Source organism: Bos grunniens, chromosome 6, assembly GCF_055505025.1.
Source record: "Bos grunniens cultivar Pamir isolate PY7600 chromosome 6, Bosgru_T2T1.0, whole genome shotgun sequence".
In the NCBI taxonomy this organism is placed as follows: Eukaryota; Metazoa; Chordata; class Mammalia; order Artiodactyla; family Bovidae; genus Bos; species Bos grunniens.
Genome location: NC_141170.1, coordinates 24,321,257 through 24,346,178, shown reverse-complemented (window position 1 = coordinate 24,346,178; position 24,922 = coordinate 24,321,257). Strand labels below are relative to the sequence as shown.

At 40.6% G+C, this 24,922-nt stretch overlaps 1 protein-coding gene across 5 annotated transcripts in view; it reads left to right on the top strand.

Moving 5' to 3' along the window:
- Positions 1-24,633, top strand: part of ANXA3 (annexin A3) — a 71,168-nt gene extending 46,535 nt beyond the window's left edge. For 2 of the 5 annotated variants that reach the window (XM_086405183.1, XM_086405178.1), the window contains 7 exons: positions 794-873; positions 6,585-6,641; positions 6,992-7,085; positions 9,931-10,026; positions 14,632-14,690; positions 16,649-16,771; positions 24,231-24,633. In XM_086405183.1, coding sequence (XP_086261309.1) covers positions 794-873; positions 6,585-6,641; positions 6,992-7,085; positions 9,931-10,026; positions 14,632-14,690; positions 16,649-16,771; positions 24,231-24,290 — 569 coding nt within the window. In that variant the 3' untranslated portion in view covers positions 24,291-24,633. Of the gene's footprint in view, positions 1-793; positions 874-6,584; positions 6,642-6,991; positions 7,086-9,930; positions 10,027-14,631; positions 14,691-16,648; positions 16,772-20,171; positions 20,236-24,230 lie in introns of all 5 variants that reach the window. The other 3 variants (XM_086405181.1, XM_086405182.1, XR_015165260.1) reach the window with 3 other exon arrangements.
- The last annotated feature ends 289 nt before the right edge of the window (positions 24,634-24,922 follow it).

The window sequence follows — 24,922 nt, the reverse complement described above, 5'->3', positions numbered from 1 at the left end:
TTTTGAGAGCTATCAAATAAAGCAACCTAGCTGTATGCATTAAGATTAGAGATAGGTTCAATACAGCAAAAATAACAATGGCTTAAGTAAGATGGACATTTATTTCTTTCATATACAGAAGTGTGGACATAAGCAGTTCTAGGACTGGTGTGATAACTCCTCAGAACTTTCAGGAACCCAGACCCCTTCCTGCTTATTTTTATGCCATCACTCAGATGTAGGTCTTCACAGACCAAGATGGCTGCCTGAGCTCCAGCAATCAATCTACACATCAAGGAGTAGGATGGAGGAAGGCACGAAGATGGACATGAGCCATCACTAAGGAGATCTCCCAGCAGTGTCCTAAAGGTCTGCCTACATTTCATGCCAAGAGGAGAGCTGAGAATGTGGTCTAGAAGCTCTGTGTACTATATCTTGCTTAAGGCCAGGTTTCTATTCCTATGGAAGAAAGATGTAATAGAAATTGGAAATCAAACTAGTAGCTTAGCCACCCTAGCTTTCTCACTATACATTTCTTAGTACCGTAGTCAGATGAAATGAACCATGATTTGATCCAGAATGGCAGCCTTTTTTTTTTTCTGTTCTGTGCTACTACCACACCACACACTATAGTAATAGTTACAAGAAGAATTTGTCTATTGCAGAAGAGCACTAAAAGATTAAGAAGAGAAGCAGTAGCAAGATTTATTTTATCAGGTACTCATTCCTTGCCAATGTTGACATTTAAGCTTTTCTGTTTTAAAATAATATTTTTAGCTTATCAAGGCTTAGTTTCATTCTTATCTGGTTTCAGCGTATAAGAAGAGTCTTGGAGATGAGATTAGTTCTGAAACATCTGGTAATTTCCGGAAAGCTCTGTTGATTTTGGCAAATGTAAGTTTTTATTTTTCATTTTTCATTTTCCCCAATAAGATGCATGCTCAATAATGATTTTTAGGAAGTTTTCAAACAACCAAACTGAGACAGTGAGATTGCAGTTTTCCTTATGAAATGATTTGTTCGTTTTACATTTTGCATCACCACCATGCAGCATAATATTTAACTACCATCATAAAAGTATAACATAATGAGTAGCCAAAAAATATTGTTTTGATCAGTATATGGATTAAATGTATTTTGACCAGGGTTTGTAATACATTAGGAAATATTCTGTAAGTTCATCTGGGTTTCCCTGGTGACTCAGATAGTAAAGAATCCGCCTGCAATATGGGAGACCTAGGTTCAATTCCTGAGTCAGGAAGATCCCCTGGAGGAAGGGATGGGAACCCACTCCAGTATTCTTGCCTGGAGAATCCCGTGGACAGAGGAGTAAGGCAGGCTACAGTCCATGGGGTCTTGAAGAGTTGGACACAACTGAGCAACTAAACACACACACAAGTTCATCTAGAAGAAAAATCATTTATTTCCATTGTAAGTGTCTCCATTTTTAAGAACATGCTGATTTTCTTCTGAACTCCAAAGAATATATAACTTTTGGTAGCATTTAAATTAAGTGGGAAGCATAATTGAGAATTACCTTCGGAGAAGTTGTATATCTGTCTCAGGACTTAAAAAGTGACTTTCTGCAACTTCATCCTTGCCCTCTGTGGAGGAGCCGATAAACCATTCATCACCATATGACCAAAATGTGGCCACACCTTGCTGTCTCTTTTTAGGATGCTCATGGCTTTATGAAAAAGGTGGTAAGGTCAAGCACAATAAAGGGCAGAAATGGTACGGGCCTGACAGAAGCAGAAGATATTAAGAAGAGGTGGCAAGAATACACAGAAGAATTACACAAAAAAGATCTTCATGACCCAGAAAACCATGATGGTGTGATCACTAACCTAGAGCCAGACATCTTGGAATGTGAAGTCAAGTGGGCCCTAGGAAGCATCACTACGAACAAAGCTAGTGGAAGTGATGGAATTCCAGTGGAGCTATTTCAAGTCTGAAAATATGATGCTGTGAAAGTGCTGCACTCCATATGCCAGCAAATTTGGAAAACTCAGCAGTGGCCACAGGACTGGAAAAGGTCAGTTTTTATTCGAGTCTCAAAGAAAGGCAATGCCAAAGAATGTTCAAACTACTGCACAATTGCACTCATCTCACACGTTAGCAATGCAATGCTCAAAAGTCTCCAAGCCAGGCTTCAACAGTGTGTGAACTGAGAACTTCCAGATGTTCAAGCTGGTTTTAGAAAAGGCAGAGGAACCAGAAACCAAATTGCCAGCATCCATTGGATCATGGAAAAAGCAAGAGAGTTCCAGAAAAATATCTACTTCTGCTTTGTTGACTATGCCAAAGCCTTTGACTGTGTGGATCATAACAAACTGTGGAAAATTCTTCAAGTGATGGGAATACCAGACTACCTTACCTGCCTCCTGAGAAATCTGTATGCAGGTCAAGAAGCAACAGTTAGAACTGGAAATGGAACAATGGACTGGTTCCAAATTGGGAAAGGAGTACATCAAGGCTGTATATTGTCATCCTGTTTATTTAACTTATATGCAGAGTACATCATGGGAAATGCCAGGCTGGATGAAGCACAAGCTGGAATCAAGAGTGCTGGGAGAAATATCAATAACCTCAGATATGCAGATGGCAACACCCTTATGGCAGAAAGTGAAGAAGAACTAAGAGCCTCTTGATGAAAGTGAAAGAGGAGAGTGAAAAGTTGGCTTAAAGTCAACATTCAGAAAACTAAGATCATGGCATCTGGTCCCATCACTTCATGGCAAATAGATGGGGAAGCAATGGAAACAGTGAGAGACTTTATTTTCTTGGGCTCCAAAATCACTGCAGATGGTGACTGCAGCCATGAAATTGAAAGACGCTTGCTCCTTGGAAGTAAAGCTTTGACAAACCAAACAGCATATTAAAAAGCAGAGATATTATTTTGTCGACAAAGGTCTGTCTAGTCAAAATTATGGTTTTTCCAGTAGTCATGTATAGATGTGAGAATTGGACTATAAAGAAAGCTGAGCACCAAAGAATTGATGCTTTTGAACTGTGGTGTTGGAGAAGACTGTTGAGAGTCCCTTGGACTGCAAGGAGATCCAACTAGTCCATCCTAAAGAAAATCAGTCCTGAATATTCATTGGAAGGACTGACGCTGAAGCTGAAACTCCATTACTTTGGCCACCTGATGCGAAGAACTGACTCATTGTTAAAAGACCCTGATGCAGGGAAAGATTGAAGGTGGGAGGAGAAGGGGATGACAGAGGCTGAGATGGTTGGATGGCATCACTGACTCAATGGACATGCGTTTGAGTAAGCTCCAGGAGTTGGTGGTGGACAGGGAAGCCTTGCATGCTGCAGTCCGTGGAGTTGCAAAGAGTGGGACATGACTGAGGGACTGAACTGAACTGAACTGAAGGTCAGGGATGAGATACAGTCATAGATGTGTGTAAGAGAGGCTTCCCAGGTGGCGCTAGTGGTAAAGAACCCTCCTGCCAATGCAGGAGACGTAGGAGATGCAGGTTTGATCCCTGGCTTGGGAAGATCCCCTGGAGGAGGAGATGGCAACCCACTCCTGTATTCTTGCCTGGAAAATCCCTTGGACAGAGACGTTTGGCTGGCTATAGCCCATAGGGGCCCAAAGAGTTGGACACAGCTGAAGCAACTTAGCGTGCATGCATTCACATGTGCAAGAGAGGAAATGACTTAAGCCCTATCTCAACAGCCTCTTTCAGCTGATTTACACACCCCTTAATGTGTAGGAAAATCCCGATCACTGTCCCAGCCTGAGGGTCGAGGCAACACTTGTCATCATGCCACTAGGGAACAATTTATCCTCATTATGAAGTTTGAATCTCTAAATCCAAGTTGATGAGACATCATTACAAACATATAGTCCCACAGGTCAGTATTCATAAGTGTACATCTACTTGTATGTGTGGTGAGCACACATGCCCACAGGAGGCAGTGGAGAGCAGGGCTCCTAGACAGGGTTTCAGAATCAGGCCTGGACCTTCCTACTCCTCTGCTGCCTACCAGCTCTATGTACTTAGACAAGTTACTTTAACTCAAGCCTTAAAGCCTTCATTTCACATCTGTAAAATTAAAATAATAGTATTACCAACCACAGAGGCTGCTGTGAAAATACAGAGAGAGAAAAAGTATAAATAACAGCAGAGAAAATCATTGATACGTGGTGGTGGCAGCTTATTGGAATTAATGCCAACGATCATCAACACCTTTATTATTGGAACAGAGTGAATGATGAAAGGAAAATAAGAAAGCAGCAAACCAGAGAAGGCTAGTTGGAGCAAAGTAGCAGCAGCACTGGAAGCAACAGAGAAAAGAAATCATGCAAAAGTCAGGCAGACATACAAAGACCTAATATTTGTAAATAGGCATAAATATATTCTGTAAAATTTTTGTTTATTATTTATTTATACTGAAGCATAATTGCTGAATTGATGCTTTTGAACTGTGGTGTTGGAGACGACTCTTGAGAGTCACTTGGACTGCAAGGAGATCCAACCAGTCAATGCTAAAGGAAATCAGTCCTGAATATTCATTGGAAGGACTGATGCTGAAGCTGAAACTCCAGTACTTTGGCTACCTGATGTGAAGAACTGACTCGTTGGAAAAAGTCTCATGCTGGGCAAGATTGAAGGCAAGAGGAGAAGGGGACGACAGAGGAGAAAATGATCGAATGGCATCACCAACTCGATGGACATGAGTTTGAGCAAGTTCTGGGAGTTGGTGATGGACAGGGAGGCCTGGCGTGCTGCAGTCCATGGTGTCACAAAGAGTGGGACATGACTGAGCGACTGAACTGACTGAACTCCATTTATAGTTATCATAAAATATTGAACTTTATTTCCTGTGTTGTGCAGTGTATCCTTATAGCTTATTTTATACCTAATAATTTATATCTCTTATTCCCCTGACCCTATAATGCCCCTGCTCGCTTCCCTTTCCCCATTGGTAGCCACTGCTACTGCTATTGCTAAGTCACTTCAGTCATGTCCGACTCTGTGCGACCCCATAGACGGCAGCCCACCAGGCTTCCCCGTCCCTGGGATTCTCCAGGCAAGAACACTGGAGTGGGTTGCCATTTCCTTCTCCAATGCATGAAAGTGAAAAGTGAAAGTGAAGTCGCTCAGTCATGTCCGACTCTAGTGACCCCATGGACTGCAGCCTGCCAGGCTCCTCCATCCATGGGATTTTCCAGGCAAGAGTACTGGAGTGGGGTGCCATTGCCTTCTCCAATTGGTAGCCACTAGTTTAGAACAAATGCATTTTTTAAAGTATTATAGCCAAAAGTTTCATTCACCTGTAATTTGCAAAATAATTCAGGCAATCCTCTTTCCTTGTCCATCTTCCATCTTCTATAACGTCCTGAATTATTTATGTGCAAGCACACACACTTAGCCACAGAGCCTTTAACAGTAGAGTTAGTGGGGAATCTTTGAGTTTTGGGTCTATTTTAATAGACTTTATTTTTAGAGCCATTTTAGATCTCCAGAAAAATGCAGCAGAAGCTACAGAAACCTCCCACATGCCCCTCCTCCTCGCACACATCTTGCGTTAGCGTGGTACATTGGTTATAGCTGATGAATGAATTAAATGATAAATGAATTAGACGATGATTACATAATGAATGAACTGACACATTATTAACTACAGTCTGTACTTTACGTTAGGATTCACTCTTTGCGTTACTCGTCCTATGGGTTTGGACAAATGTTTAATGCCTTGCATCCACCATTACAGAATCATATGGAATAGTTTTACTGCCCTAAAAGTCTTCTGTGCTTCAGCCATTCATCCCTCTCTTTCTCTCTCTGAACCTCTGGTAACCAGTGATCTTTTTATCTCTATAGTTTTGCCTTTTCCAGATGGTCCTATAGTTGAAATAATACAGTGTATAGGCTTTTCAGACTGCATCCTTTCATGGCTTAATAACTCATTTCCTTTTTTTTTTTTCCATCACTGAGTGCTATTTCACTGTGGGCTTTCCAGGTGGCTCAGTGGTAAAGAATTCACCTACCAATGCAGGAGACCTGTGTTCGATCCCTGGGTCGGAAAGATCCCCCGGATAAGGAAATGGCAACCCACTCCAGTATTCTTGCCTGGGAAATCACACAGACAGAGGAGTCTGGTGGGCTACAGTCCAAGGGGTCACAAAGAGTTGGACAGGACAGAGAGAGAGAGATGTTGAGCATCTTTTCATGCACTTTCTCGCCATCTGTGTGTCTGATATCTATTCAGATACTTTGCCCATTTTTAATTGGGTTGTTTGTTCTCTTTTTGTCGAGTTTTAAGAGCTTCTATGTATTTTAGATACAAGTCCTGTATCAGATATGTGTTTGCATACATTTTCTCCCAAGGTGTGGCTTGTCTTATGATTCCCTGAAGACCTTGAGTTTCCAGAAAAGGAAACTCGTGCTCAGAAGACTGTAAGGATTTGCTGCAGATTTCACGGCTAGTCAGCGGCAGGGCCAGAAAGAAAGCTGTGAATGCTCAATTCCTTTGGGCCGTGTGGTCCTCACTGGAAGAAACAGCTCTAAGAGGCCCTGCAGGTTCAAATGCCAAATGATGGAATATTTATCTTTAAAAAGACTGCCTTCAATTTTATCTTCTCTGATTAGGGCAGAAGAGATGAGAGTCTAAAAGTGGATGAGCAGCTGGCCAGAAAGGATGCTCAGGTCAGTAACAGAGCAGAGAAAACATCTCCTTGAACTCTCCTCCCTCCTGACTGCCTTCTAATATCTCCGGCATCAGTTAGGGCCATGCTCTCTTCTTTTCTGTCTGAAGGAGAAGCCTGAAGCCCAGCGATACCTTAGCTCCATCTTTCTGCCTTCCCCAGTGCTGGTTATTATTCCCCTGGCTTCTGCAACTTCAACTGTCAGATTTTTCTGCTAGAAGTGAGAGACATGGCTTATCAAAAACCTCAGTGACCTATAAAATAAACTTACCCCTCTTCTCATCCCACCTCCTCAAAAAGAGGCAGAATTGGGTCTGTACTAGCATTTACGTCTTCTCTCTTGTCCAACAGATTCTCTATAATGCTGGTGAAAAGAGATGGGGCACGGATGAAGATGCCTTCACCGACATCCTGTGTCTAAGGAGCTTTCCTCAATTGAAACTGAGTATGGACTCACGTTACAATCTTTTTTTTTTTTCTCTGCATTGTGGTGTTTTTGCAAGTACTTCAGGGTTTAATATGCATAATTGTGGAAAATGAAGTTAAAAATGGTGAAGGCGGTCCCATTTTCATGTACAGACATTTCAGGAAACAACCTGGGAAAGCTGTGCTCCAACTCAAGGGAGAATCAACAGTACTCGGTTTTATCCTCGGAGCTGAGTAGATTACCTATGTGTGTTTAGTCACTCAGTCGTGTCCAACTCTTTGCAACCCCATGGACTGTAGCCCTACAGGTTCTTCTGTCCATCGGATTTTCCAGGCAAGAATACTGGAGTGGGTTGCCATTTCCTCCTTCAAAGGGATCATCCTGATCCAGGGATCAAAGCCACATTTCCTGTGTCGCCTGCATTGCCGGCAGATTCTTTATCCCCTAGTGTTGTTGTTCAGTCACTCAGTTGTGTCCAACTCCTTGCAGCTCTTTGGACTGTAGCATTCCAGACTTCCCTGTCCTTCACCATCTCCTGGAGCTTGCTCAAACTCATGTCCATTGAGTCGGTGATGCCATCCATCCTCTGTCATTCCCTTCTCCTCCTGCCTTCAATCTTGCCCAGCATCAGGGTCTTTTCCAATGAATCAGTTCTTTGCATCAAGTGGCCAAAGTATTGGAGCTTCAGCTTTAGCACCAGTCCTTCCAATGAATATTCAGGACTGATTTCCTTTAGGACTGACTGGTTTGATCTCCTTGCAGTCCAAGGGACTCTCAAGAGTGTTCTCCAACACCACCGTTCTAAAGCATCAGTTCTTCAGTGCTCAGCCTTTTTTATTGTCCAGCTCTCACATCCATACATGACCACTGGAAAAACCATAGCTTTGGCTAGATGGACCTTTGTTAGCAAAGTGATGTCTCTGCTTTTTAATATGCTATCTTGGTTTGTCATAGCTTTTCTTCCAAGGAGCAAGTGTCTTTTAATTTCATGGCTGCAGTCACCATCTGCAATGATTTTAGAACCCAAGAAAATAAAGTCTGTCACTGTTTCCATTGTTTCCCCATCTATTTTCCCTGAAGTGATGGGACTGGATGCCAAGATCTTCAGTTTTTGAATTTTGAGTTTTAAGCCAGCTTTTTCCTTCTCCTCTTTCATCTTCATCAAGAGGCTCTTTAGTTCCTCTTCGCTTTCTGCTATAATGGTGGTGTCATCTGCATATCTGAGGTTATTGATATTTCTCCCGACAATCTTGATTCCAGCTTGTGCTTCATCCAGCCCAGCATTTTGCATGATGTACTCTGCCTATAAGTTAAATAAGCAGGGTGATAATATAAAGCCTTGATGTACTCCTTTCCCAATTTGAAACCAGTCCATTGTTCCATGTCTGGTTCTAACTGTTGCTTCTTGACCTGCATACAGATTTCTCAGGAGGCAGGTAAGGTGATCTGGTATTTCCATCTCTTGAAGAATTTTCCAGTTTGTTGTGATCCACACAGTCAAAGACTTTAGCATCGTCAATGAAGTAGATGTTTTTCTGGAATTACCTTGCTTTTTCTGTGATCCAGCAGATGTTAGCCATTTGATCTCTGGTTCCTCTGCCTTTTCTAAATCAGCTTGTACATCTGGAAGTTCTCAGTTGATGTACCGTCGAAGCCTAGCTTGGAGGATTTTGAGCATTACCTTCTAGCGTGTGAAATGAGTGTGTGACAGATAGTAGACAGGGTCGGTTTGTCAGGGAGGAAAGAGGAGCTGCCCTCTGGGCTGAAAGCAGAGAGGAGTGTTCCTGCTGATGGCAGATCCTAAATCAAGGCTTCCAGCCCCTTTCTTGCCTAGTTAGCCACTTTCCAGGAAAACCAGGCATTATGGGTGATCTCTGTTAATGCATAAATATGGATTATCATTCAACTTTTTCTGATATGAAGGTAAATGGGTGGGGTGGGGAAGCTGTTTTTCTCAGACCAGCTATTCCATGGAATTGCTAAGCACCCATCCCTTCACTCATGCATCTCCCTGGGTCATTCTGGAAGCAACAGCACCCAAAAATCTAGAACTCCACTTCCTGTGGACATCCAACTGTATCTTCCCTGTGCTGGTCTGGAGAACCACCACAGTGCATGACTATGCTTACGCCGAGTTCGTGGGAAAATGAGGAGACTTGGACATTGAAATTTCATCCTTTTTATAAAATAATAGTAATAGTATATTATAGTTGCTTTATTAATGTCTTTATTTGAAAAATAAAAACCAAACAATCATAGGTCTCCAAATTTTCTGTTTTCAAAACTTACTTGGAAACAATATACTTGGCTTATGAAGTATCCTTCCATGCTAGATGATGTGCGTACAGGTTTTACTTTCGGGAAATATTGACGAAGAACTTTCAATGCCTTCCAGTAAGTAGGAAATAGGCTCTGCTGCCTTGGGGAGTGATTTATTCAGCACAAAGAAATCTTCACAATTAAGATTTCAGTAGCAGATTTAAAATATATTTGACTCATGACCACATTCTTGTTTCCAGGTGCTGTTATCTTTTAAAAGTTAGCCCACCTTGCTAGAGAAATTGTTTATCATTTAACCTTTCAGGCTATTTTAAATGCTTACAGCCTGGGATGGGGAGGGAAGAAAGGAGAGAGAGAGATTAATCATTGAAGAAAATGGCCTATGAAGTTCAGGTTTTATTGTCGATGATATTTTTAAAAAGAAATTAAAAACAAAAACTTTCGTGCTGAGTTTTTGATGGTTTAAGGAAGTGTTTGTGCTTGCTACTTAATAACATGATGTGCTGCATATCAAATCAGAAGCTAAAATATATTCAGGTGTCAACTGGGATGCTTTCAATTTTTTTGCAATGCTGCTTTTCAGCATTTGATGAATACAGAAACATCAGCCAGAAGGACATTGAGGATAGCATAAAAGGAGAATTGTCTGGCCATTTTGAAGACTTACTGCTGGCCATAGGTAAGTCCACGAGTGCTTATAAACTGAGGTACTTTGCACTTGTTTTCAATCAGTGTCAGGATCAGCTCTTTTCATCTCAGAATCCTGACTGATCCATCTTTATGCTCCCCCGAGCCCTCAGCACAGTCCATGGTACACACCTATGCTCAACAAATATTGTGAAATGGATGCAGGAAGATGTTCTCTGTTTAGGGCTTCCTTTGCCTTTTAACTTTGTGTTTATCTTGGTACCACGTTTGGATTATAAACTCCTTGAGAGAGAAAAATGTTACACTTCTACTGGCATTTTTATGGAGCCCGTTGAAAGCATAGATCTAAGCCCATATGGTAATTAATCATGTTTGGTTATTTTTGGAAGATGTCAGTGGCCTCCCAACATTAAACTCAGGACAGAACTACGGGTCTCCTCCTTGTTGGCTGTGCGAACAGGGAAAATCAGAAAGAAAATAAGTCACGGACTGAATCTGTGCCTGGAGAGACACGTGGATTAACAAGCAGACAAAAACATGGTTATGTAAGCTGATCTGTCTTCTCCATCAGGTCTCTGCAGTCTGTGCTTTTAGGCACCCAAAGAACACCTTGCAAGAATGATGCATTCAGAGGAATGAGACACTCTTCAAAGACAGGCTTCAGTGACCATTCTAGTCCAAGTCAAGTGTGCATGAGTGCTTAGTCAGTCAGTGGTGTCCCACTCTTTGTGACCCCATAGTCTCTGGCCCTCCAGGCTCCTCTGTCCATGGGATTTTTCAAGCAAAAATACTGGACTGGGTTGCCATTTCATCCTCTAGGGGATCTTCCTGACCCAGGGATCAAACCCATGTCTCCTGTATTTCCTGCATTGTAAGCGGGATTCTTTACCAACAACTTAATCTAAATGCTCTAAGCACACAGGATTGTTCAGAATCCTAAACTTCTCCAATTTCTGGTGACTGTTGGTCTTGCTTCTCTGCTAATGCCAGGGTAGGAGTACCTGTACAGCTTATCATTTTACCAATGAAATGTCATATCTAACATCAATCATAATAATTAATAGCTTCTCCAGTGAGATAAAGATAGCTGATATCTAAGGGTAATCTCCAGAATGAGGCTCTGATTCATCTTTCAAATGTTAATTACCACCTCTGGAGGGTGGAAGCTGCCTCAAATTGTACTTTTTAAATAAACACTCGTCAGGCACTTACGACACGCTCGGCATTATGCTAACCTCTTGGCAAACATCAGCCCATTTAAGCCTCATGACAATCCCATGGGTGAGGGACTGTTATTATCCCCATAGGAGACCTGAGGCACCAAAAGGTTAAGTTCCTTTCCCCAGTTACTCAGGGAAAGTGTGGTGGAGCTGGGGTTCTAACCTAGGCATTTGGGCTCCACAGCCTGTGATGTTAACCAGCCTCTCCAATGTGCTTCCAGGGAAACAGAGCTTGAAACCTGCATGTGTCACCCCGTCCACAGTGAAGTATTCTAAATTACAGAAAAAGTACCAGGGAGCAAGCCCTCCCTAAGGTTTGGCATCTATTCTCAGGATTTCCTCTGCATGTGTTATTTCACTAACTTCTGATCCTCTCTTCAGTGCCAAGAATAGGATCCAAATGCTGCTTTTAAAAAATACGTACACACACACACATATATATGGGCTTCCCAGGTGGCACTAGTGGTAAAGGATCCACCTGCCAATGCAGGGAACATAAGAGACACAAGTTCAGTCCCTGAGTGGAGAAGACCCCCTGGAGGAGGGCATGGCAACCCACTCCAGTATTCTTGCCTGGAGAAGAATTCCATGGACAGAGGAGCCTGGTAGGCTACAATCAATAGGGTTGCACAGAGTCGGACACAACTAAATCATCTTAGCAAGCACACATGTGTGTGTGTATAGGTGACTTGCTAGAAGACAGGCCAAGAAAGAATAAAAAGCTTCTTTTTCAATTAAAAAAAAAAAACAAATCAGAGATCAGTCTCCATACTTAGCTCTGAGAATATTCCAGTGTCAGTGATACAGTCAGTTAATTGTTTTCATTTCATCTTTTAACCTTTGCATCAGTCTTGCTGCTTTTTACCTTGCCTGCTGTATCATTTGAAAAACTTTATTAAGATGTACAAATTCTCATTTCATTGAGGTAAGAGGCATTTTTGGAAATAGATGCTGAATTATGCACTAAATTTGGGCTACAGTGTGTGTTATTTTATCAAGTGAAAGAAAGACTTTAAAATTTAACTAATTTAAAGTTCAAGATGTGTCTCACTTTCATTTTCTATTTCAGTCTATCATTGGAATACATTAAAAAAAAATCTTTATTGAGATAGAAGTCAAGTACCATAAAATTCACCCGAAGTATGCAATTCAGTGCTCTCTGGTTTCACAGAATTGTGCAACTGTCACCAGAATATAAGTCTGGGATCTTTCCATCAGCCCTCAAAGAAACCCTGTGCCCACTGATAGTCACTCCCCACCCCTTGCAACCACCAGTTTCCTTTCTGTGTCAATAGATCTGCCTGTCCTGGCTATTTCATATACAAGGAATCTAATAGACTGTCAACACGTAGCTTTCGACATGAAAAACCATCTGAGTTCTAACGTCTTAGAAATGCACGGTAGGAAGATCACTAGTTGTCAAATCTGTACGTAGATAGGAAGAAGCTTTCTTCAAAAAGACTATTTCATTAGGAAGAAGAGTTTAATCTCAGAAATGTATACAGGAGTCTGAAAATCAAACAGAAAAAGCTTTTCTTTTATGGAGAAGAGATAAACAGATCTTAACAGAAGCCCTTTTTTTTTTTTAAGATTGATTTTTCGCTGTGCTGGGTCTTCGTTGCTGCGCGGGCTTTTCTCTAGTTGTGGCAAGGGGGGCTATTCTTTAGTTTTGGTGTGGGCTTATCACTGAGGTGCCGTCCCTTCTGGAGCAAGAACTCCAGGGTGTGTGGGCTTCAGTAGTTATAGCTCGTGGGCTCAGTAGTCGTGACACAGCATGTGGGATCTCCCCGGACCCAGGGATCGAACCCGTGTCCCCTCCATTGGTACATGGATTCTTAACCACTGGACCATCAGGAAAGCCCGAGCAGAAATTTTTAAAGAAGTTGGACAAGCAAGGAGTCAGGATCATTGGGATTGGGGGTTGACAGGAAGCGTATCTCACCACATCAGCCTGTTCTTAGGACAACCTGAAAAGGAGGCATGTTGGCATTTTGGTACTTGCTCAGTCTGGGGACCAAGCGAGGATTCAGGGGCCTGTGACAGGGGTCAGGGGAAGGCCTGAGAAAGTTTGGTCAAAAGAACACAGATGGTAAGAAGCAGGCAACCATGAACTCTTGATCATCATAACGAACTTCAGTGGACTCCCTGATTCTTTGGAATTTCCCCAAGTTTCCCTCCTGGGGTTGAGTCTTAAAGCAGGCTTCCTTATACTGTATATGTTACCACTTCCCCAAATATTCAGACATGAGGAAAAAATCTGGTAGTTAAGACCATAAAGCGAAGGAGAGGATTATGGAAAGAAAGGATTCCCTGCATTTAGTCTGTGGGGAGCGAGATGATTGAAAGAGTTAATAGGATAAAAGCGGGCACAAAAACTCTCAATCGAATGATTAAGGCTTGCTGAATGTAAGTTTGAGGAAAATATAGATAATACCAATTCACATCCTTGATTTCTTCTCAGACAGTTTCAAATCTGTAGCTGTTATCATGTTTGTCCCAGATTCCATGTGCCTAATACATTTCTCTGTTTCCCTTAAGACACAGACACAAAAGGTTTTTTCACTTTCCTTAAAAGAGTCTGAAAGGCACTATGAGAAAGCCACTGTTCTTGTTCTGATCTCCAAAATTCATTATAAAATTCATTCACTTTTGGTCAGCTTTCTACCTAGAGATCAAATTTAAGATGATACAAGTAATTGTGTTGCAATAAACAGACTTATTCCCTACAGACTTTTCTCCTGGCTACTTTCACTTTAAAGGATAATTCATTTGCTCATGTTTTTGCAGTTATTTATTATTATTGTTTCTGCTTTACTCATTATTTCAAAATAAAGAATTGAACGATTTAATGTGTTTGTTTTTAATGACTGAATTTAGATTACACGCACTGGTTATAATGTAATTAATCAGTCTATAAATTCTAATTCAGTCACTTAAGAAAAAAATCTTTCTGTTGGAAAAATTACTTTTAAGCTGAGCTCCAGTGCCCCTATTTACCTAATGAGTTATTTGGAGCAACATCTCTGCAATCTTTAGACCCAAGCTATTCATCAGTAGTCAAAGATGTTAGAAATGGAGCAGCGGTACACCCTAGGGAATTATCAAATGTAAGCGTAGGTGTTGGTGTGTCTGGGATCTGGAAATGAGTCAGCTACTGTGGGAGTATCTTTGGCAGGTAATTTTATTTTCCCTGTGGCTAAGGATAATTACTGTGTTAAAGTTCCATGCAAATATGACATTATAAGGCTTCAAAATTCAGGTTAAGCATTCATTCATTCTTTCATTCTAAAGAAAAGCTAGGAGTGGGGAGGAGGAGAATGGTATGGTTACCCAAAAAGAATCTTTTTAAAAAATGTATTACTATAGATTAACTCAATTTCTATTAAATGAAACTGAACATTGCTTTTTTGTAACAGTTCATTGTGCAAGGAACACGCCTGCCTTTTTAGCTGAAAGACTGTACCGAGCTTTGAAGGTTGGTCTGGAAATTTCATTTATATTCTTAGCTTCCCTCAAGGAAAATGTAAAAATATTACTTAATATTGATGGCATTTCCTGCTTCTTTTCCATATTGATAGAGTTCTCTTTTGTAGCTAATCTGTCTGCTAATTTGGCTCATAGGTTGATAATGAGTTTCCTAATCATTACAGAGGTAGGTGCGCTGAAGTGCTGACTAAATTATTTCTCCCACTTCACAGTAATGTGGGCAGTTGATTGGTTTCAGGACAACAGCCCTCAAACGTGATCCAGTGGCCTCTCAAGCTGCCTTACTTACTTACACTGAGCTAGCCGCCTTTCAGGATGTAGAAACCCTGTGTTTTCTCATTTGCTGTCACTTCTGGGTGGGGAGCTCTGTGAATCTGTTCAGTCCTTTCTTGTTTATATCTTCAGACCCTCATAGTGAGCCTGGCATGCAGAAGATGCTGACTTCAGTTTCTTCCTGGACATTTCCTGTAGAAGTCCACGTGCCCTTTCAAAGCTGCGTCCACAGTAAACAGCACTTTGGTCACCTCCCATCCCAGTCTTGCTCTGCATCCTGCCTTCAGTCATCTCAGTGGATAACACTGATAGGAACTAGCCTTGCCTAACTCACTGAAGTTATACCTTTCCTCCCCAGCCTTGTTCTCTACGGCTTAGCCACATCAGCTTTCTTTCTGTTTCTTGATTACTCCAAGCGTCTACCCATGTCAGGGTCTTGGCATTTGTCATGCTCTCTGCCTTGTGTGTGTCTCCTCCATATCTATCTATGGTTGCCTCCTTCTGATCTCTGAGGTCTCAGCTCATGCGTCCTCCTGAGAGAGGTCTTCCCTGTCTACCCAGGTCAACTGACTTCCTTTCACTCACACTCCACCCCATCGTTCTCAGTACCACTAACTTGCTGTCCTTCCTGTCCACCTCCATCAGCGAGAACTCCATGAGAGTGTGTGTTCTGTAAGCATTTGTTGTGCTCAGTAAGCATTTGTTGAACGAATAAATGAATGGTGTCAATATCCACCTAACTGCTCAGCTAGAAATTCTACACTTCTCTTTCCCTCTTTCTTCTCAAACATCATTAAGATTTGTCAGTCTACCTTTACAAGCATCTCTTAAATCTTATCAATTTTCTCCATCCCTACTACCATTATTGTAGATCAGGCCATCAACATCTCTCTCTCCCTCTCTCTCGGTTATATAAACACTTCTGAATGGATCTCAAAGCTTCCAGTCTTATTCTGTCATCTTCATCCTACTCTTTTTCTGAAATCCACTCTTCATACTGCTGCTGTCAAAGGAACCTTCTGAAACTACAAATCTGATCTGATCTCAACACACTCATTTTTAACAGACTGCAAATAGTTCTTCACACTCAGGATGAAGTCAGAATTTCATTTCATGGTTTATAAGGTCTGGCCTTTCCAGATATATTCCTTGCTGTTCCTTCTTATTACTTATGTATCCTTAAATGTGGTATTATTTCTTGCTCTAAAGCGTCATGTATGCTGTATCTTATATTGAAACTTTTTTTTTCCTCTGCGTAAGAACTCCATTCCTTCTTCTCCTGGCTGACTATTTAGGCCCCAGCTTAAATCCCACTTTCTCAAACAGTGCTTTACTAATCCTTGATTAGCATATGGTAGGCCTCCCTAACATATGCTCCCATGGTACCCAATACTTCCCATATGTCAGATTTTATTGTAATGGCCATTTTCTCACCTGTATCCTTTACAAAACTGAAAGCTTAACAGGGGCATCTCATCTCTGTTTTCAGCATTTAGCAATGCAATGGCAGAAAATGTGTCTTGAATAAATGAATGAGGATGTTTGATGAAAAATGAGAGAAGGAGAGTCACTGTGGTTGAATAGTCTGTGTACCATATCAGTGTCTGATGAATATCCACGTGTTATTTTGTGAGCAATGAGATTGGTCTCGTGGACACTTGCATTTCTTAACAGGGTGCCGGAACTGATGAGTTTACTCTGAACCGAATAATGGTTTCCAGATCAGAAATTGACCTTCTGGACATTCGAGCAGAGTTTAAGAAGCTTTCTGGCTACTCCCTGTATTCAGCAATTAAAGTAAGTCTCTTCTTAAAAATAGCAAAACATATCTTGCCTCTCTCTACCCATCGTCTTTCCCTTATAATTCTCAAAACATTGAAATTCATGATTTAGGTTTCTCTCTCCTTGACAGTGTGTAAATATGTTTTCTGAATTATTTGTCAGCCAGAAAAAGGAGTGAATTTGAGTCAGTGGTGATGTGGATGAATCTAGAGTCTGTCGTACAGAGTGGAGTAAGTCAGAAAGAGAAAAACAAGTGTCATGTATTAATGCACAAATACGGAATCTCGAAAAATGGTGCTGCTGAACCTATTTTCAGGGCAGGAGTAGAGGTACAGAGGTAGAGAATGGATTTGTGGACACCAGGAGGGAAGGAGAGGGTGGGACAAATTGAGAGAGTAGCATTGACATATAGACACCCCTCTGGGTGAAACAGCCAGTGGGAAGCTGCTGTATAGCCCATGGAGCTCAGCTTGATGCTCTGTGATGACCCAGATGGAGAGCGTGGGGGTGGCTGGGAGGGACTTTTCAGAGGAAGGGTGTATGTGTACACATATGGCTGGTTCATGTTTTGTACAGCAGAAACTTACACAACATTGTAAAGCAATTCTATTCCAACCTAAAGATTAAGAAAAAAGAAAGAAACCTCAAAAAAAGAGTGACAAAATATTTCTTAAAGATAGTAATTATTTTTCAGCTCTAAAATCCTAGGTACATAAAAGGCACTCAGCATTTTATTTTTTTCAGGTTTAGTGGCCACTGATTTTTCTTCTTTTGTGAACTGCATATGCAAATTGCTTATCTGTTTTCTTATACTGCACTGTTTTATTTCAGTTATTCTTTCTGGCAGTAGAACAAAAGGATATAGTTTACATTTCCTCTTTGTTTTACACAAAAGATAACATGATTCTGCGCTTTGGGGTTCTTTGCATTTCAGGAAGGAAGCTTTCTCATTCTTTTTTTTTTTTAACCTTTTTATTTTGCATTGGAGTATAGCCGATTGATAAACAATGTTGTGATGGTTTCAGGTGAACAGTGAAGGAACTCAACCATACATGTACATGTATCCATTCTCCCCCAAGTTTCCCTCCTGTCCAGACGGCCACATAGCATTGAGCAGAGTTCCATGTGCTGTACAATGGTCCTTGTTGGCTATTCATTTTAAATACAGCAGTGTGTACATGTCCATCCTAAACTCCCTAACTGTCCCTTCCCTCCACCCTTCCACCACCCTTATGCCGGCAGCCATAAGTTCATTCTCTAAGACTGTGAATCTCTTTCTGTTTTGTAAGTAAGTTCATTTGTATCATTTCTTTTTAGATTCCACATATAAGGGATATCTTACAATATTTCTCCTTCTTTGTCTGACTTACTTCACTCAGTATGATACTCTCTAAGTCTACCATGTTGCTGCAAATGACATTATTTCATTCTTTTTAATGGCTGGGTAATATTCCATTGTATGTATGTATATACCATATCATCTTTATCCATTCCTTTGTGGATGGACATTTAGGTTGCTAGGAAGCTTTCTCATTCTTTTTAACAGCTGCATATCATTCCATTACTTGTATATTTGTACCTGCCACATCAACAGATGTTTCAAGTTTCTTGCTATTCTAAACAACACTGCAATATGCATATGTGATTTCATCAGGTACAAGTGTATCTGAAGGATGAGTGCTCAATAATAGGTAGGAGTGCTGAGACAGATGTCAGTATACCTGTAATTTTGATTGTTGTTCAGTTGCTAGTCATGTCCGGCTCTTTGTGACCCCATGGACTGCAGCACGCCAGGCTTCCCTGTCCTTGGGATTTTGGTAAATATTATCAACTGACTTCCACTGCACTTCAATTAGTCAACTAGATTTGCTCATCAAAATTTTTTTTTTTTCTTTAATGAGAGCTGTTGTTTTTGTACTAAACCTTTGCAGGAAAAGATACATGCTTAAGTTGAAAAAGAAAATTTATTCGAAAAGGCAACTGTCCGGTTGCGCCTGGGGCTTAGCACAGATTTCATCCTCTGCTCACGCTCAATGCAATTTGAATCGATTCTGACACATTACAATAGTTTCAATCAACAGAGGAAGATACAATAATGTTAACTAAATTGTACTTACCAAGGCAGAAAAGGAGACACATACATTTTATAAAGATTTCCAGTAACAAGGTTGAAACATGAAGAGGTCCTTTGGTTCACCCTTGGCAAACCAGAAAATTCAATTAACTCGTAGCTCTCCCTCTCCAGATGGCCTGGGTAATTGAGGCTTATTGTATTAGAAAACATGTAAGCAATGTGTATCTTGATAGAAAATAAAAATCCATTGCTAAAGAGTTCAGTGTGTAATTTAAAATTATCTTAGGTGTCTTCATTTCTGTTGCCTAACATAGATTATTAAGTAATTTCATTACATTTTCAATATTGATGAATAGAATCTTTTTGTCTATCATTCCTGCCTTGGCTTCTGTCTTCTGCTTCCTTCTGCCTTTAATTTAGACATTTCTGTGCTCATTAACACCTTTCTCAGGTGATGATTGGAGAGGAGAAGAGGAAGAAAGTAGGTGAAAAACAAATGTGTGTCTCTTAATACTAAGACATTTTAAAAAATTGGATGAAATTAGTTTCTGGTAGATTTTCTCGATCAACAAGTTAAGTATCTATCTGAAAAATAACTTGATTCCAGAGTCTTTAAGGGAAAACGTAGTAGCTACCCTCAGTTAGTTCCTAATTTATATGTAGACTTGAGGTGGACATAAATAAAGCAATTTCAAGATAATAATCATATTTCATATTGGTACTACTTGCTAAAATGTGAGATTGTAAGTGCAAAGAAATTTGAAAAAAGGATAAAGTAGGCTGACAAAATAATGTGAAACAGCATAAAATGAAATATTAGATGTGGGGTATAGAGGAGTAATAGAGGAATTGAGAGTAAAAGATGTTTGGGATTAGATAGAGAATCTTCCCAGGTGGGCTGTGTGTGTGCTTAGTCGCTCAACTGTGTTCAGTTCTTTGCAGCCCCACGGACTGAAGCCCGCCAGGCTCCTCTGTCCATGGCATTTTCCAGGCAAGAATATTGGAGTCTGTTGCCATTTCCTACTCTAGGGGATTTTCCCGACCGAGAGATCGAACCAACGTCTCTTCCATCGGTACACGAGTTCCAGGTGGAGCTAGGGGTAAAGAACCCGCCTGCACGTGCACAGGAGGCGTAAGAGATACAGGTTCCATCCCTGGGTTGGGAAGATCCCCAGAAGGAGGGCATGGCAACCGACTCCCAGAATTCTTGCCTGGAGAATTCCATGGACAGAGGAGCCTGGCGGGCTACAGTCTGTATGGTCGCAAAGAGTCAAACACAACTGCAGCGACTTAGCACATGGCACATTTCTTAGGAAACTGAGTCTGAAGCTTACCTTTCAGGTTAATAAGCATGTGTTGCGTGCCTTAGGAGCCTGGTGCTATGCTGGTCAATAGAGTCTGAAAGGTGAGTGCTCTAGAAACATATGTTTGATGAGAAGTAGAAGGATAAGTACCCACTCCGGTGTTCTTGCCTGGAGAATCCCAGGGATGGGGGAACCTGGTGGACTGCCGTCTATGGGGTCAAACAAAGTCGGACACGACTGAAGCAACTTAGCAGCAGCAGCAGAAAGATAAGTATTAATAAGGTGCTTGATTAATTAGGAGCCTACCTTGGGAATATGGAAAAATACAATCTCAGTGGCAAGATCCATTCAGTTGAAAGAGAGCCTTGAGAACAGGAAATTGGTATTCCATTCATTCAATTTAAAATACTTACTGAAACTATATTATGTGCCAGGCTCAGGGTAACAATTATAAGTAAAGAAAAAAAGTTTTCTGCCCTTACGGAATTAGAAATAAATGTAAAATTACAGCCATGTTCGATGTAAAGAAAGAGATTGTGCTGTAAGATCACATAACGGGAGGGTTTGACCTACAGGAAGGTTTTATCTGAAAATGATTAGACTTAACAAGGCAAAGGTTGTGGGGGTCAGAATTCAGCAGAGCATTCTAACAAAAGGAGTCATAAGTGAAAAGACCTCATGGTGGAAGAAACGTAATGAAAAGCGAGGCTGGAGGAATCGGATCATGCAGGGCCTTTTTGGCAATGTTTAAAGATTTGTCTTTTGCTTAAGAGTGATGGGAAGCCATTAAAGTGTTTAAATTTTAAGCACACAGTGTCATGACCAGAAGTACGTTTAGAAAAGATCTCGTGACTATGGAGAATGAATTGGACATAAGATAGAAGGCATGTGGAGTGATGGGTTACTGTATTAGTCATATTAGAGTAGCTCTGATTCAAAATAGTGATGCAGAGCTACTGCTAATACAAAGAGAAGAAAAAGCAAAGACTCAAAAGATAGAAGTTAAAACTTCAATATGACATCTTGTTGTGAAAAGAAAGGAGAAAGAGTTGAGGATGACTCCCAGGTGTCTGGGGCTTCCCAGGTGGCTCAGCGGTAAAGAATCCACCTGTAGTGCAGAAGCTGCAGGAGACGCGGGTTCAATCCCTGGGTTGGGAAGATCCCCTGGAGGAGGGCATGGCAACCCTCTCAAGTATTCTTGCCTGGAGAATCCCGTGGACAGAGGGGCCTGGCAGGGGTACAGTCCATAGGATCTCAAAGAATCAGACACAACTGAAGTGATTTAGCACACACGCTTCTTTCCTTACAAGTAGATCAGGTTTTCAGTGGTTTTTCTTTTTTTTTTCCCCTTTGGGGGCAGTCAGGGAGAAAGTTCCACATGTTAAGTTCAAGATGTCTTTTGTTGCGTTAAAAACAAATGCACAACATCAGAGTTGCGAGTTATGTTTTATTTGGGGCAAAATGAGGACTGCAGCCCAGGGAATCTCACTTCAGATAGCTCTGGGGAACTACTCCAAAGAGGTGGAGGTGGGGAAGGCCAATATATATGTGATTTTGGTTAAAGGAGAGTTCATGGAATCAAGCGCTTATTTTACAAAAGGTTTTCTGCTAGTCATGAGGAACTGATGTCACCATGAAGGGATTTTGTGATTTTCTAGATATGAGGAAATGCAAGGATTGGGTTCATAAAACCAGTTCCTAAAAATATCTGTCTGAAGACCTGTTCTGCTAGTTTTCCCAGAGCACAGTGGCTCATTCCTGACCTCCACCCTGAACTTCCTCCAGGGGACGTTGAAGGTCAGCAGCTGCAGCAGCACCTGATTTAACCCTTGTAGAGGTAGATGGCAAATGCCCATGGCAAGTTACCATTTGTAACTGACACTTCAAAACGTGCAAATAGAGATGGCAAGTTGTAGCTAGTGGTATGGGATATATTTTCAGAAATAATTACGTCACTGAATCTTTGGACATGCATGCAAATTCTCTAGGGAGAAAATATAGATTAAGAGAAAATGTAATATGAATTTTAAGTGATAAATTGGGATTTAAACATTATTAGCAGTGACTGGCTAAAGAGTGAAGGATGAGTCTACAAAGAAGACAGAAGTGGAGATGGCAGAGAGGAAGGAAGAAAAGTCAGAACTATTTACAAGATAAGAGAGGGCTACTTGCTTAATGGGTATAACGGTCACTGAACCCATTTCCCAAAACAAGAAGTATTAATACCTTGGAAAATACGCATTGAGAATCCAAGGAGACTAATGACAAGAGATGAGAGCCTAGAATAGATTTGTTGTGGTCAGAATGGAAGAAGATTGGGAGAGGAGAGAACCACTGGTACCACTGTTAAAAATAGGCCAACAGAAACATTTAGTTTCTTAAGAACAATTAAGATGGCCTAATTAGGAAGCTGTAAATTATGTTTAAATGTTTTGAAAATACATTGGTATTTTGGGATAACAATTTCTAAAACTCCATAAAATAGAATTGTTTATTCATATAAAGGACTTCGCCTTTCAATATAGAGGATTTGAGTTTGATCCCTGATGAGGTAGCTAAGATCTCACATGCCTGGTGGCCAAAAAAAACAAAACATAAGATAGAAACAATATTGTAACAAATTCAATAAAGACTTTAAAAGTGGTCCACATCAAAAAAAAATCTTTTTAAAAAGAATAGCTATTTTCCTGCAAGACATAACAGAATAAAGATAGGAGAAAAGGATGAACATTTATTGTCTACAGTGGTTCAAAATTTTATGTTTAGCTCTGTTTTAAACTACTTCGATGTATTTTCTCAGCTAACTAATAGAACCCCTAATACTTGTTTACAACTTTGATCAGAGATGGCTAGAGGGAGCGGTTTTAAAACAAAGCCAGAGCATTGCTGACTTGTCAGTGATTCAAGAGATCATTATACAGGGCAAAGCAAAACTTAAAAACTGAAATTTATATAAAACAGAAGAATGTGTATTAAGGCTTGTTGTGTCTTATGAAAGCAATGCTTAGTCTCTTCTCTAAGTGACCCTTCTTCATTGCTTCCTCTACCTTACTACAATATAAATTTTAAGTGATAAGAAGTTGCCTTGAATCAAATAAGAATAATGTGAGGATTTTAAGCAATCTTGGTCAAAAGCCAAGTTTTATCACAGATGCTGTGCAAACATTTTGCCTCTTTTACATAACACACATGGCAACTCGTACTTTAAGCCTCAGTCTCCCTGACGGCTCAGTGGTAAAGAATCTGCTTGCCAATGCAGGAGATACAGAAGGCACGGGTTTGATCCCTGGGCAGGGAAGATCCCCTGGAATAGGAAATGGCAATCCACTCCAGTATTCTTGCCTGGAGAATTCCATGGACAGAGAAGTCTGGTGGGCTACAGTCCGTGGGGTCACAAAGAGTTGGACACAAATGAGCAACTGAGCGCAGCATACACATGGTATCTTTTCTGAACCAAGATCTTTTTTGGCTATCCTAGGAGAGAGGAACTGGGAAACATACTTTATAGGAAGGTAGCTCATTTCACTTTCTTAAATCAGGAAGTATAGAATGGGGTTAAGCAGCCAGGTTAACTGGCTCTGAATTCCGATTCTGTGCTTATTCTCTATATAATCTGGGATAAATATCCTAACCCTCTGTCTTTCTCATTTTACTTCTTAGTTAAATGGAGACAGTTATGGTACCTACCACACAGTAAGGATTAAAGTAGCTAACCTTTAGAAGAGCAAGTGTTTGATAAGTATTAATATAAATATAATAAAATCATATTTTTTAAAAAGTTTGGTGAGAAAATAAAGCTTGTGTAATATTATGTAATTGATGTACTCTTTTTTTAAAAAACCCTGGTTGACATTTAACCGCAATATATCACGCAGAATTTAAGTATCATATATTGTGAAGAAGATGCTAGGCTGAAACACGATTTCCCACAGATACGACTGGATAGTGGAATTGCAGGTGTATGTTACTAAATGGTATAGGTCATGGGCTTCCCACGCCGGTGACTCCCCTAGTGCTGTGGGATTCGATTCATCCGTGGTCCCCTCATTATTTACGCTGTGTCTCTCCTTCTCTCCGCCTGTCCTGTTCCTTGCAGTCGGATACTTCTGGAGACTATGAGATCACACTCTTAAAGATCTGTGGAGGAGATGACTGAGTCAAGAACATCCTTTCCAAAGGCTGCCTGCTCCCACGATGGGCATTTTCCTCAGCTCTGCTTATTCCTTTTTCACGGTATTTACAAGTATAAGCAAGTGTCCACAATAACCTGTTTTTAACAGAAATTCTCATTGTTCCATAATAATAACAACCACAAAAAGTGATTATTGTCATAGAACATCTCATCATAATGTAGCCACTTATAAATGAAATTTTTAAATGAAATTAAAGATCTGCTAATACTACCCACATTGCATTTCTGCTTTGGAAGTGAGAATCGTTGTATCGTTCTAAAGCACTCAATGCCAAACAGTATAATAAAAGTTGTTGCCCATGTAAAAGGTGATGTGTCTGTTAGTTTTTATCATCTGCCACTGTTGTTTGGTACCTGGCGCCAATGACTAAAGATATTTTAAAACATGTTTTTGTTGTAAAAGCTGTAGTTGCTTCAATTTATCTAGTGTCTTATTAATCACATTCATCTTTAAGAAAGAAATAAAAATGAAGATCTATGTAATCCTGGCCTCCCTTTTCTAGTTTGATCAAGCTAAAGAAGTGGCAATGCATGAGAAGTTATTTTAGCCCTCAGAAAACATCCGCTAAACTATTGATCTAACCACTAGAGAACAT